This window comes from Calonectris borealis, chromosome 21 (assembly GCF_964195595.1).
Source record: "Calonectris borealis chromosome 21, bCalBor7.hap1.2, whole genome shotgun sequence".
Classification (NCBI taxonomy): domain Eukaryota; kingdom Metazoa; phylum Chordata; class Aves; order Procellariiformes; family Procellariidae; genus Calonectris; species Calonectris borealis.
In genome coordinates, this window is record NC_134332.1 from 12991393 (window position 1) to 13003682 (window position 12290).

The 12290-nt window shown below is 37.5% G+C and overlaps 1 protein-coding gene across 6 annotated transcripts in view; it reads right to left on the reverse strand.

Moving 5' to 3' along the window:
* Positions 1-570: 570 nt before the first annotated feature.
* Positions 571-12290, reverse strand: part of GARNL3 (GTPase activating Rap/RanGAP domain like 3) — a 58456-nt gene continuing 46736 nt past the window's right edge. For all 6 annotated transcript variants that reach the window (XM_075170938.1, XM_075170939.1, XM_075170942.1 and 3 more), the window contains 6 exons: positions 10437-10544; positions 9890-10008; positions 9331-9466; positions 7988-8197; positions 7561-7672; positions 571-6849 (listed from right to left, as the gene is read on the reverse strand). In XM_075170938.1, coding sequence (XP_075027039.1) covers positions 6693-6849; positions 7561-7672; positions 7988-8197; positions 9331-9466; positions 9890-10008; positions 10437-10544 — 842 coding nt within the window. In that variant the 3' untranslated portion in view covers positions 571-6692. The remainder of the gene's footprint in view (positions 6850-7560; positions 7673-7987; positions 8198-9330; positions 9467-9889; positions 10009-10436; positions 10545-12290) is intronic.

Consider the following 12290-nt stretch of genomic DNA (forward strand, 5'->3'; position numbering starts at 1 on the left):
GGGTGTTAATGTTAAGTTGGCGTTGTTTTTCCTATTGCGGTCAAGTTGGCTAGGAATGCATTTAAATCACAAAAAGGGTTGTAGTTCTTCGGAGAATATTTTAGAATTCAGGAAAGAGTATTACTTTTTCAAATGGAGTTACAAGGTCTGAGAAACAGCGAGAATATACTCTTAGCCAGAAAAAGAGAAAAACGATCATCTTTTGTAGTGTTAATTTAAGGGGTAAAGATCTCTGAAAATCTAGAATATGCCTGGATTATAGTTCTTGTCAAAGATGGGTAAGGCTTAAGACAAACACCAGTCTCACAGGTATGATATAGCACGTAAATGAATGACATCTCTGAAACAAAATTTCTAGGGAACTCAAATGGAAACAGTAATCCAGAGCTGTCTGCAATAGTATACTACCTCCTGTCTTTTTAATTTCTTGTCTGATGAACCAGATTTGGAAAAGCTGTTAGTTCTGCATGTGTGAAAGAAAGAAGTGAGGTCAAATTTATGGTTTACTATATATGAAGGAATAAATTATCTGTTACTCCTTCACAAAGGTGATAAATGGCACTTAAACAGTTCCAGCTGTGATAGGACTGTTTCTATTTGGATGTCACATCTAAAACACAAACCATACACACTATCCCATGACATTAAAACCAATGGTAATACATCAGCATTTAAGACAAGTGGTAAAGAGTTTTTGATCACAAACATAGCAACAGTCTTAACAATATGCAGTTATTAAATTAGAAAGCAGTCTGCTAACATTCAAAGACTTAGTTAAAACTGACATTCCAGGTTGATAACACTTTTTGCATAAACCTTCAGAGACATAACATTTTTCCTTCAACCAGATAAATACCTAATAGAGCTATAAATAAATATACAGAAAATAATCTCAAATTTTCTCTTCAAATCATGTGCTAATATAATGATTTCCAGCAGCAAACAGGAGTCAGTCAGCAATAAAGTGAAGCAGCTAGGCAGTATACAGGCTGGTGAAGTTGCTGTGCTCAACTAGTAAGAGTAAAAATGCTTTGTAACCTGCATGCAAGTACAGATGTTTGCTGCATACTGTCATACAAACTTTCCCATATTGTTAACATTAGATTCTCAAGATATAATTTATTCCTCCACAAAATCAGGCTAAGCCTATCTGAGAAAATACTGCTTTAACAGAAGTAGCAAGCACTGTGCATATGAACCATGACATCAAATTGTTAATAATGACAATAGTACGGTTCACTTTTTCATACACAGAAGGCAACAAAAATGATTCTGAAATACCTTATCACTTGCAGATGGGATCCCCCCCATAAGATTACATTACTTTAGTTTCCTATATATGCTTAGGACTTTAAATCCCTTAAAACTTGTGGTAGAAATTACAAATATTATACACATATATATGTATATACATACATATGTATATATATTAAAAACTCAATCCAAACCCAGAGAATTATATATCTCAAATGCAGACTAAGCCAACAGCTCTGGGAAAGCTGCTGCATCTGCAAGCACAAGTTACAGATCCACATCCTTAGGAAAATGTGCATGAGCTTGAATCCGTGGCTTGGTCAAATACACGTAGAACAGCAGAAAGTAAATGTCAGGAGAAGCAACCTTGACCATATGTAACTGGTTACATAATAGTTTATACTTCATGTGGGTGCTATTTAGATAGCACCCTGCCCTATTAAGAACTGTTTAAATATTTATTTAGTTGACTGGCCTAGTACTAAAAAAAAAAAAAAAAAAAATTCATTTGAATCTACCAATCAATTACAAATGCTTGCACATGTATGGAAATAGTCACATAAAGGCAGACAGCAAACCCGCTATTCATTCTGGGTGCCACTTGCATCCTGTATGTTATGCATCACAAAAACCCAAAAACAAACAACAAAAAAACCCAACCACCAAACAAAACCACCCCACAAGCCCCTCAAACTTCAAGAAACCAAACCAAGCAAAACAAACAAAACAAAAAAAAACCCACCCCAGCCCCAAACCAGGAAAGGACTGTAATCAGAACAGGCCCTACTTGTTCCTTGCAAACCAGGAAACTGAAGGTATCCATACATCCATTCAACCTAGAGTCCATATCTCTCGCTACCATGAATAGCACCTAGCCCTTTCAAATTGCATGTGGGTCTTTATCGCTCCTTAGAAGGAAGTGTTTTGTTACTTTCAAACATTCGTAAAATTTATGTGTACTGCATTGCCACTAAAAGAAAGAGCTGGACAAAAATGATTGTTAGTCTGCAACAGTTCCTAAAGCCCAAACTGTATAGACCTTGGGAAGGGCTCATCAAAGCCTCAGCCTTAAGAGCTGCATACTATGTGTGTGAAAAAATTAACTTAGCTCGTGTGTCTTGGGGCTCTCGAGTCCTAGTCACACTTCAAAGCTGTGGCGATGGTTTATATGCATGCTGTAATGCAAATGCAGGACAAAGATTATGAGTAGCTCAAAACGTTGCATCCCAGTTTTGAACAGACTCAAAATGCAACATGGCACTGAACAACCTGACACTGACGCTGTTTTGAATGGAGGTGCATAGGTGTGGGTAGATGATCTAGATGACCTGCAGTGGTCCCTTCCAACCTCAACTATTCTTGTGATTCTATGCATCATTACCCATGCTGGTGAGAAGGCACAAGTACATTCTAAATTAACTGCCTGTAATGCTTGCACCAAAGTAAATGACATTCCTGTAATTTAGTCAGACTAAGGCACAGTGCTGAAATGATGACACCACCATTAGCCAGAAGGGGTTAAAAGCCCTACCTCCTCCAACAAATCCAGCATGTTGGGATAGAAAACATTTCTTGCATAAACTTATCTGTTATGAGTCCAGAATGGAACCTTCAGTTGAGCTTAACTTGATAGCAAGTGTTCAACTTGGTAACAATTATTCTTCATGGAAAGAATTTCTTCCATCCATCTGTAGCAAGATGTTTTAGTATTCCTCTCTATTCGAACAACACCCATCTTGCATAGCTATAGATTCAAAGAATATCTTTTCTCTCATCTATGAGAGAACATGTATGGTGGTGTCAGCCAACACCAAGAATGCAGGCTAAAGGCAGCTTTAACATAAGATGTGAAAATAGGAAGGGTTGTGCTTAGGGTGGTCATGTCTACAATGTGGGCCCAAGACTACTTTCTAAGTTTTAATGAGTAGATGCATGCACATGCTGGAAAAGCAGAAGGGAAACAACATGGCTCTAAGGCTGGAGTGAACGACAATATAGCTGTCCATCCCAGTAGCCTTCCAACAAGCCTTGTCATCTGACACTGGTCTGAAGTAGGAGAGGTTGCACAGATGTGTAAAAACCTTGCCCTTTATAAATGATGCACAAGAGCTTATATATCAATACCACCAGTTGGCTTTTGTTTTGATTTTAATTAGCAGTCTGAATGGTATGGATCCAAGACGATATTTTGAGAGAAACGATGGCTAGAAGCTAGTTCAAAGGATGCCAACTCATCACACTAAGACGCATGTAACTCGTGGCGGTCTGATGACACTGTTAAGAGCCCACAGAAACCACATCCTTGTACAGTCGATATTTGTCCAGTTGCATCAGCAATTTCACATTATTATGCAATATTTTGTCTTTTGATACAATAAATGTGATAAAGACTTCACAGAATTTGGTTCTTGTGGCTTGTGTCAAACAAAACTGGAACATCATTACCATGTTCTCTGCCTTCTACCTATACTCTGGGCTGCTCTTGTACAGTAAGTAGGTAGTAAACTACATATACATGACCCTAAAGTCTCAGCTTTAGGGTCTCACCTACCATCTCTAGGTGTCACATAAATCAAACTAATGTTGCCTGATCCCTCCCAACTGCTTTTGCTAGGTCTACTATTATCCCTACATCCCTGCAAGACACACCGATTAATTACAGAAGCAAAAACTCAAGAAGTGGCAGCCTTGTTAAGGCACTTACTGCATACATTAGGAATGAAGACAGGTAATTTTTTTCCAGGGTTCAGATCCTTGCTGTCCTATATGAGTAATAGTCTGTTAGGTCTGGTAGTTCCCACTGTGACCTGCATAACAGCTTGCACCTGATCCATTAAGTCAAGCTATAGCATCAAATTCAGGTGGGAGGTGGGGGGGGGAGGCAGTTGCTGGGCTTCCCTCTTCAAACTATACCAACATCCTGTTCCAGATAAATACCATGAAGCATGTTTTTGTCTAGCTTAAGCAATCAAATTTAATCTGTACTCCTTACAGTCCTTTTGCTGTTAGTATTTGCTAGATGTCATCAATGCTGTGATTACAGGCAAACCTTCAAAGGTTCTCTCACACACACACTCACACACTCTCTTACTTTACAACAATATTCTATAGCCACTGCTATGGTTCCGGTTAAAGAAAGTAACTCTTGCTTTATGGCCTCTCTTTCTACAATCATATCTCCATTATGATGCAAATGCCACATCTATATGCATCCTGACTACCATCATAGCCAGTGGTCAAGGTTTCTGTCAAGCTTTCCTCATTCTTCTTGATCTCTTGTCTTTCAGGACACCTTAATATGTGTTTGTTCAGGTTCTTCAAAATAAGTTTTAAAATCTCCATATATTGCTTCAACTGCTATCGAACTATGGTTTAGTCATTTTAAATCATTCTAGAATAGCACAGGTGAACATCTGCAATATATTTAAAATCTGATATCCTAACAGTGCAAAGCAAAGTTTCCACTTAAAACTGTATTTTAACTAAAGCCCCAGTTTTGCAACACACTGGTACAGTCTTCAAAAACACCCACGTAACAGAAATGAAATACTACACCAAGAAATCCGTTTATGGAAAGAGGTGGTGCTTTTACTTTCTAAAAATATCTACGTGCAAGCAGTGCTTCCTAAAGTGGATTTGATAAGTCCACAGAAGTGTTTACAACTTCCAGGAGAATAAGCACCACGTGATACCTTCAGAATGATTTTTTTTTTTAAAAACCTTAACTGCCCAGATAAATAGGACAGGGTAAATTAACACAACCTCTGGAAATAACATTCTCAAAAAGAATTACAAGCTCTTGCAAACACTTTGAGATGGTGCTTCCTTTTAGGTGCTTATTAAGGTTCACCCCACACATCTATGGGTGCAAAAACACTAAAATAATAGTAGCTACTGGTTAATTCTGCTCCTAGATTAATTACTATTGAAAATATTGCTTCTTTCCTTGATCAGCCACTCCAGTTGAGAGTAAGAAATGATCCTTCCAGATAAGGCCCTGCACACTTTCTTAGGTGGAGCAATTAAGCCATTATATACAATAAACTGGGCAAAAGATACTTTGCAAAAAGAGTTTTACATTCAGATAGACCGAGGCAAAAGGCACACATCTCCAGAGAGTCATGCTTAGACAGAAAGTGAAGTCATGACACATGAATCATATTACAAAATAAAATCAAGGATACAGAAGGATTTCTACATACAGAACAAGAAAGACTTGCTAATAAAGCTAAATCTTCATATATAAAAAGCTTGGAAGCATCACGCTTTCATGGAAAAAAAAAACACAAACCAAAAGAAAACCAAACAAAACAAAACCCTTTCAAAATACTGTTTAAAATTGATTTTTGGCACAGAGGAAAGGGTTAAAAAAATCAAGCTTTAAACATGAAACCCTGTCCTTTAACATAACAAAAGATACAAGATGACTACTTAATCATAGAAAACTAGCTTCTTAGCAGTGAAATTTCAGCCTGGATCCGGTTAGAAAAATACGATTATCTGGAATAACAACTGATACTGTTGGTGCAAGAGCAGACAACAGCTAATGCTGATGCCTGCATAGGAATCTTTGTGTAGTCAGAAAGAAAATCAGGGGTTGGCTCTTCTGCCTGTAATGGGAAAATCTGTAGGTGCACTACAATAACAGTTTTCTAGTAGATGGAGAAATACAGAAGGATTGTGGTTTGCTTGTCTGTTGGTTTTTTTTTCCTTCCAATTCTTAAGGAATATTTTGAAAATTTGTGTTTTCTATAAAAAGTCTCTCTGCTCAAGGATTCTTAATGCCAGAACAGTTTTCAAGTTTCTCTAAAAAAATGTACACGGACAGGCCAGAGCAAAGAAAGCAGCATCTTCATATTACCTGATCTTTATAGAACATCCTTGATTCTTCAGTGAGCATACCACAGCTGCATCATTTCAAGGACAGACTGCACTGTTTGGAAAGACCTTGCCTGCAAGCTTTTTTTTTGTTGTTGTTTTGTTTGGTTTGTTTTTTTCAAAGGACTGAAAAACCAAAAAGAGTGATTTATGTTATAAAATTCCTCTTCCCACATGACATACACTGTTGTAAAACAACTCATGATAGTAATAAGTGATTAACTTAGCTGAATGTCATTCAAGTACTTCAAATTATAAGCTCAGAACAAGTAATACTTTTTATTTACTTCAGTTTCAGCCTAAATCTCTCATTGATTACCTACTGCTAGAATGCCACAAAAAGTAATGGTTCATTAACTGAGAAAAACACGCATACCTATGTCAGATATAAGCATCACCAAATCAGCTGAGCTAGCCAGAACAACATGGGTTCTATAAAGATTAATCACCAATACTTCCAGCCACATTTTACCACTAGAAGCAGTGTTTGTGACATTCCCATAGATCTCACAGAGTTGTAAGAAAATGTAAAGTAAGGAAGAAAGGTTTTAAGACTGTCTTCACTTCAAGTCAATGATGTCTTCATCATATAAAGAAATCAGCTGAAATGGATAGCTAGATGGTGAGCTGTCCTCCCTGTTTGCTAAAGTATCGGGATCTGAACTAGTGGAAAGGTGACGTCCTTCAGAATAGCTTTCAAAAGAGCTTGAGATTATCCTGTAAAGAGGAAGACAAAAGTTACTAAAAAAATACACAGCTCAGGGCAAGCAGGATCAATGGCTATTTCTAAATTCAATCAAGTTATCCTAAAGACAGAGACAGACCATTAAAACTGAGTTTCTCTCTGTTTTACTCTACTGAAAATCATCAAAAGGCAATGTTAATGAAGCCCCTCATCCAAATAATTTCCAAATAGTGAAATAAATAAAATATGGTTTTACATTGCAGCAGATTTTTTGTTTATTTTGTTAATTTCTGTCTAGCGTATCTTGGCTGAATTCTGCCACAGCTCTACACAAACATAGGTTATGAAAACAGTGAAAACAAGAGAATGGCAGTGGGGTCAGGTAAGCAGAGCCAAACACACAAATGCTATGGTGTTTCTTCACAAAATTTATTCTGGAAATAGCAACACAAGAGCATATGAAGAAAAGAGCAAGCAAGCCTGCACAGTGCAGATCTAGTAGTCCAAATCCTACTGACAGGCTCAACTGCAAAATCCCATTTAGTCTTGCTTTGCTCATTAACATGTCTTTAGCAAAAAGTATAATCATTTCAGGACTTAGAGTATTCAGATACTCTAACAAATACATTAGCATGAAATTCACATTGGTATACAAAGTAAGCCCCATGCCAACTTGAAAAACAATCAATTCTGAAAATACTTACAGTCTAACTTAGGTTGTTTTCTAAAGCCAGTATATTTACCTGTCACTACTAGTTGATCTTACTGCTCCCTGCTTGGGGTCTGACTGTCTTCGAGGAACCTTTTTTTGCTTCTGTGCACTTTCTGTCTTAGGTATAGGCTCATCCAAGAGGCCTCAATAAAGGAATATAAGACTTAATACTCTCAACAGAAAATAAAGCATTCATGAAAATGTTAAGGTATCTGTCACTGGTTTCCATTATTAACCAAGTATCTTCTACCTGGCTTAGAATTATGGTCACCTTATATGTGATCAGACGCTGGCTAAACTATTGGCAAATAATGTTTTCTCACAGTTTCATTTGTTTGTTTATACTACTTATTTATGAATACTGGTTGCATGTTACAAATCTGACTGTGGTGGTCCAAAAGATTAGAAATTATATATGTGGCAATTGATATGTACACCGAAGAATGAGGAGAGTTTACCCAGCAATTCTTTACGTGTTCTGCTTGCAATTTCTTTAATTTCCATACGAGATAAGGATAGCGAGTGAGTAACTGGAAGAGAGGCAATGCCACTGGATGTTGTAGCAGTGATGACCTTGGGAGCCAAAGGTGACTTCAGAGGTCGTTCAATGCTTCGCCCAACCAGATTACTGAGAGGAATTTTGTACAGGTTTTTGCATGGAACTTCACCTGAAACACAGAAGGAAAAAAGAATGTTACACTGTCACAATAGAATCACTTCTTAATACTTCCAAACGAAAAGTTATACAGAAAAGTATACAGAAAAGTTATACTCGTTTGTGTATACCCAAATAACAAAGACCTTTCTTGCCCCAGAGATCTTTCAATATAAATAGGCTAGGAGGACGAAGAAATACAACCACATTATGCAGACTTGCAATTTGACTTAGAGAAAAAAAGAAGATTGACTCTTGGTGATGTGATGAATCAGCAGTGGAACCAGGAAGTAAATTTACATGTCCTGAGGCTGGTATTCTGACTATTACACCATGACTCTGCACTCTGTGCAATATTCCCCATGTATTTTAATATGTTGCAAGTATATTGGAGCCTGGATCCCAAGTGGTTTAAATTATGGCTCCTCTTCTTAGGTCACATAAAATATCATGTGTTTTCCTAATTCCTAGGGGGAAAAAAAAAACAACTTACCATCAAATAGCACTGCCTTTTAAAAACTGAAATTGTGATTCCTTTCTCCTTTCCCCTTCTGCCAACAGTACAGCAGCAGATTTAAGTGAGGAAGATATACATACATCTTGCATTATCTAGTTAATGTTTCTTTGTTTCTCCATTATTGTTCCCCTATAGGCTGATTGTTCACAGATCATGTTACACTAAATTGACTGTGCAAACTCTTTTGAGGCTAGAACTTCTTCTTTCTTTTGGTTTGCAAAAGAGCTTTAACCATCCAGTGGTAGTTTAGCTTTTCTTAAATGAAAGGAATGGTGTATGCGAAATCTCAAGTTTTCCCACCATTTTATACCTCTTTTTGCATTATTAATCTTGGTCATATTGCCAAAGATTCATCAAGCTACTGAAGCTTAATTCTTGCCCTCCTACAGAAATGATTTCTTCAAAACAGTGCTACCATGGATTCAGAAGAGATACTATGGGGCAAAAGCTCAGCCAGGTGTTTCATATCTATGGATAAACAGAAAATCTCTATCTTCCAGACTCTCACCTAGGAACTCAAAATCTTTAACCTGATCAATTTCATCTTACTAAAGATCAGCTGCACTGAGATGTGATAGCTGTTGGAATAACCAGAGATCATTATTCAAGCTGCCCGGAAACCATGTTACCTTCTAGAGAAGAAAGAGGACATTCTGGCATTTCATAAGCTGTCGGTGTTTGAGGAGAACTCCTTGAACTCATTTCCTTAGAGCTGCTGTCAGATGATCCACTTACTGCAGCAGTAGCTTTAAAATAAATATCTGACTGAAATGACAAATAACTCATCATTAGTACAGTAAGACTTTCTTAATAAGAGCCCAAATGTTTGTCCACTATGTTCTATTGCCACTATCACTGTATTGCCACTAAATCAACTAGGGTTGGTCATGGAAAGGTTATCCCACTGTAAGTGGAGGGAACATCTGTGATGTTGAGGATAGCATTTGCCCCATAAACAGTCAAATATCTCAGATCTGCATTACTGTGCACAATAAAGGACAGTGAGATCAGTTCTGATTCTCTTTGTTCTTGATGTTAACTAAGAGCATACAGATGAACAGTTACCACAGATCAAGTAGCACATGTTTCAGTTTTGGTTTGTTTGGGTTTTGGCTGCAGCAACTTTTTATGTGAATTAGACCCCAACGTATTACAGAAATAGTCAAACATGATTTTCCTGTGTCTTACCCTTGATGCTACAAGTTGAAGCTCAGGCACAACTGCTGTGTGGACTAAGTTCCCATTCACCACTAATCTGACCTCAATGGAATCAGTAGTGAAGGCAAGGATATAAGGGAAAGCACACACTGCAATGAAACAAAAATTATTTTGCAAGGAAAAATGGTTAATGTAAATGTCTCTTGGATGCTCCATGAAAACCGTTCTTGAGTATCTGACCTCTTCTGGCATCTCCCTTTGCTATGAAAAGGATTGTCTAACATAGTGATGGACATTGAGCTACATCAAGCCTGAAGAAAACTTCACTCTCCATGCCTGGCAGAACATAGACTAAACGGAAAATGAAAAACAGAAAAAAGAGGAAAAGTAGTTCAGCAAAGGAAGAACTTGGCACCAAGGCTCCACTTTTTAAAATTATCATATGCAGAAACTTAGCTAAAGTGGCATCATGAATGTAACATGCTTATTCCTAGCACACATACTGTAATTCCACTAACAGCCAAGTGCAAGCCTAAATAGTAAAACAGCCATCTAGTAAAAAGAGATATTTTCTTACCAACAGCATAAGGAACTTGATTCCAGCTGAAGTGGAAGTCATAAGCTGATGGCTGGATCAGTGGAGAACCTCCATTGAAAGGATATACTTTTCTGTATTGGCAAACATCTGTAAGAAAAAAGAAGCATCCACCACCTTACACTGCAAGTGACAAACACCAACTTTATAGGCAGATTTTGCAGAAGTGTGGGCATTATATACATAATTGAACATTTATGTAGCAGTCCCTCTATATCTAAATAGATAAGGGAAATGTGCTTCCTCTGTGATCACTGCATTTGAAAGATCAAAATAAAAGACCTACATTTTAATAAGTTGTCGTATTTCACAAAGTAAGTATTACTCCGTTTCAACAGTTATCAGTTCCTTACCTTGTCTATGGACAGAGGAATAGGCAAGAAAAATTCAGAAAGCAGTGTCAGCAGAACTGTACCTCTCTGCCCTTCAAGCAGCCATATGCTAGCACAGTTTACATTCTTTGAAGACTGTTATACACACGGGATATTACAGATACCAAGATTTCATTAATCCTATAACTTGTGAACCTACTTCTTAGCTGCTGTAAATCCACTGATTCTGAAATTAACGAGTCAGACATGAATGCTGGCTTATACAGTTTCTTACTGGCAATGCAATTTGCATTTTTAATTTGATGGATCTAGATAATGGGGAACTTAACCTTCCACTACCAACAGATTTTTCTTTAAACACATGCACTAGTGCTGATCAAACATCTATTAAAGTTCAGGACTTGAGAAGTCATATCAGCAAACAATAAGAAAGTTTAAAGACGAGATGCAATTGCAATCATCTTTTTTTCTTGAAAAGCTCGTATGAGCGCACTGGGGGCTCCAGGTAAACATCTACGACCCTCTCAAATACGTGCTGCTTCCAGCTCTTTTCTATTTTTTAAGCAAAATTCTATTTTTTTCCTGTAATTGATGTCTTTAGACTAAATTAGAAATGTATTACAGATCTTTTTCTAAATGCAAGCTTAGGACACTGCCAAATCCTGTGTTTTCATATTTGTTCTATAATGACACTTTCAGAATTATAAAACTCTCTAAAGAAAAATGTAGGTTTCCCTGTGACACCGACCTAGAAATAGGAATTCAAGTTGCTGCAAGCCTTTGCAACATCTTTATTGTAACTTTAAGATCAGCTAAGTTTGTTAGCTTTGGCTCAGTGATGGGTCTACTAGAGGGGAACTGATACCATGCAGATATATAGGTGGGAATTCACTATGCTCTGTCAGATGGTTTTTAGTTCCAAAGCAGTGCTAAGTGAACCAGAACCAGGTAGGACCTGGCAAGCTATCAGAACCAGTAAGGCCTCACAGAGCATAGAAAGATATAGTTTAGAGACACTTAAAACTTGCTCTGTCGTACCGATCTGATAGCCAATGCTGGAACATACGTGTATTTATCCTGTCTCCATCAATGTTCACTTTGGAGAGGCAAATAGGACATGCCTTCTGCAACACAGAAAGCCGTGCCTTGTCCTTCAGCATTGCCTCATAAAGGCTGCTGCACACTAAGAGCTTCTATTTTCATGAGGATGAGAAGAAAAAGTACCTGTGTACTGCAGAGAAGAGCATATGCATGTTTTATAAAAGGCCATTTTATAAAAGGAGATTGAGATAATTACAATGAAATAATGCAACAGTGCCAAGAAGTAGGTGGAAGAAAAAGCACAAAGACAGAATGGGACAGCACACAGAGGAAAAAGGGGTGGAATGCTAAATTGCCTTGAAAACACCCAGTAAGTATGTAACTACCTAAAGAATGAGCTAGATCTGAAGAAATAGGACTTTTGTGAGTAAGGTGGTTAACATCTATAAAAATATAGACACAC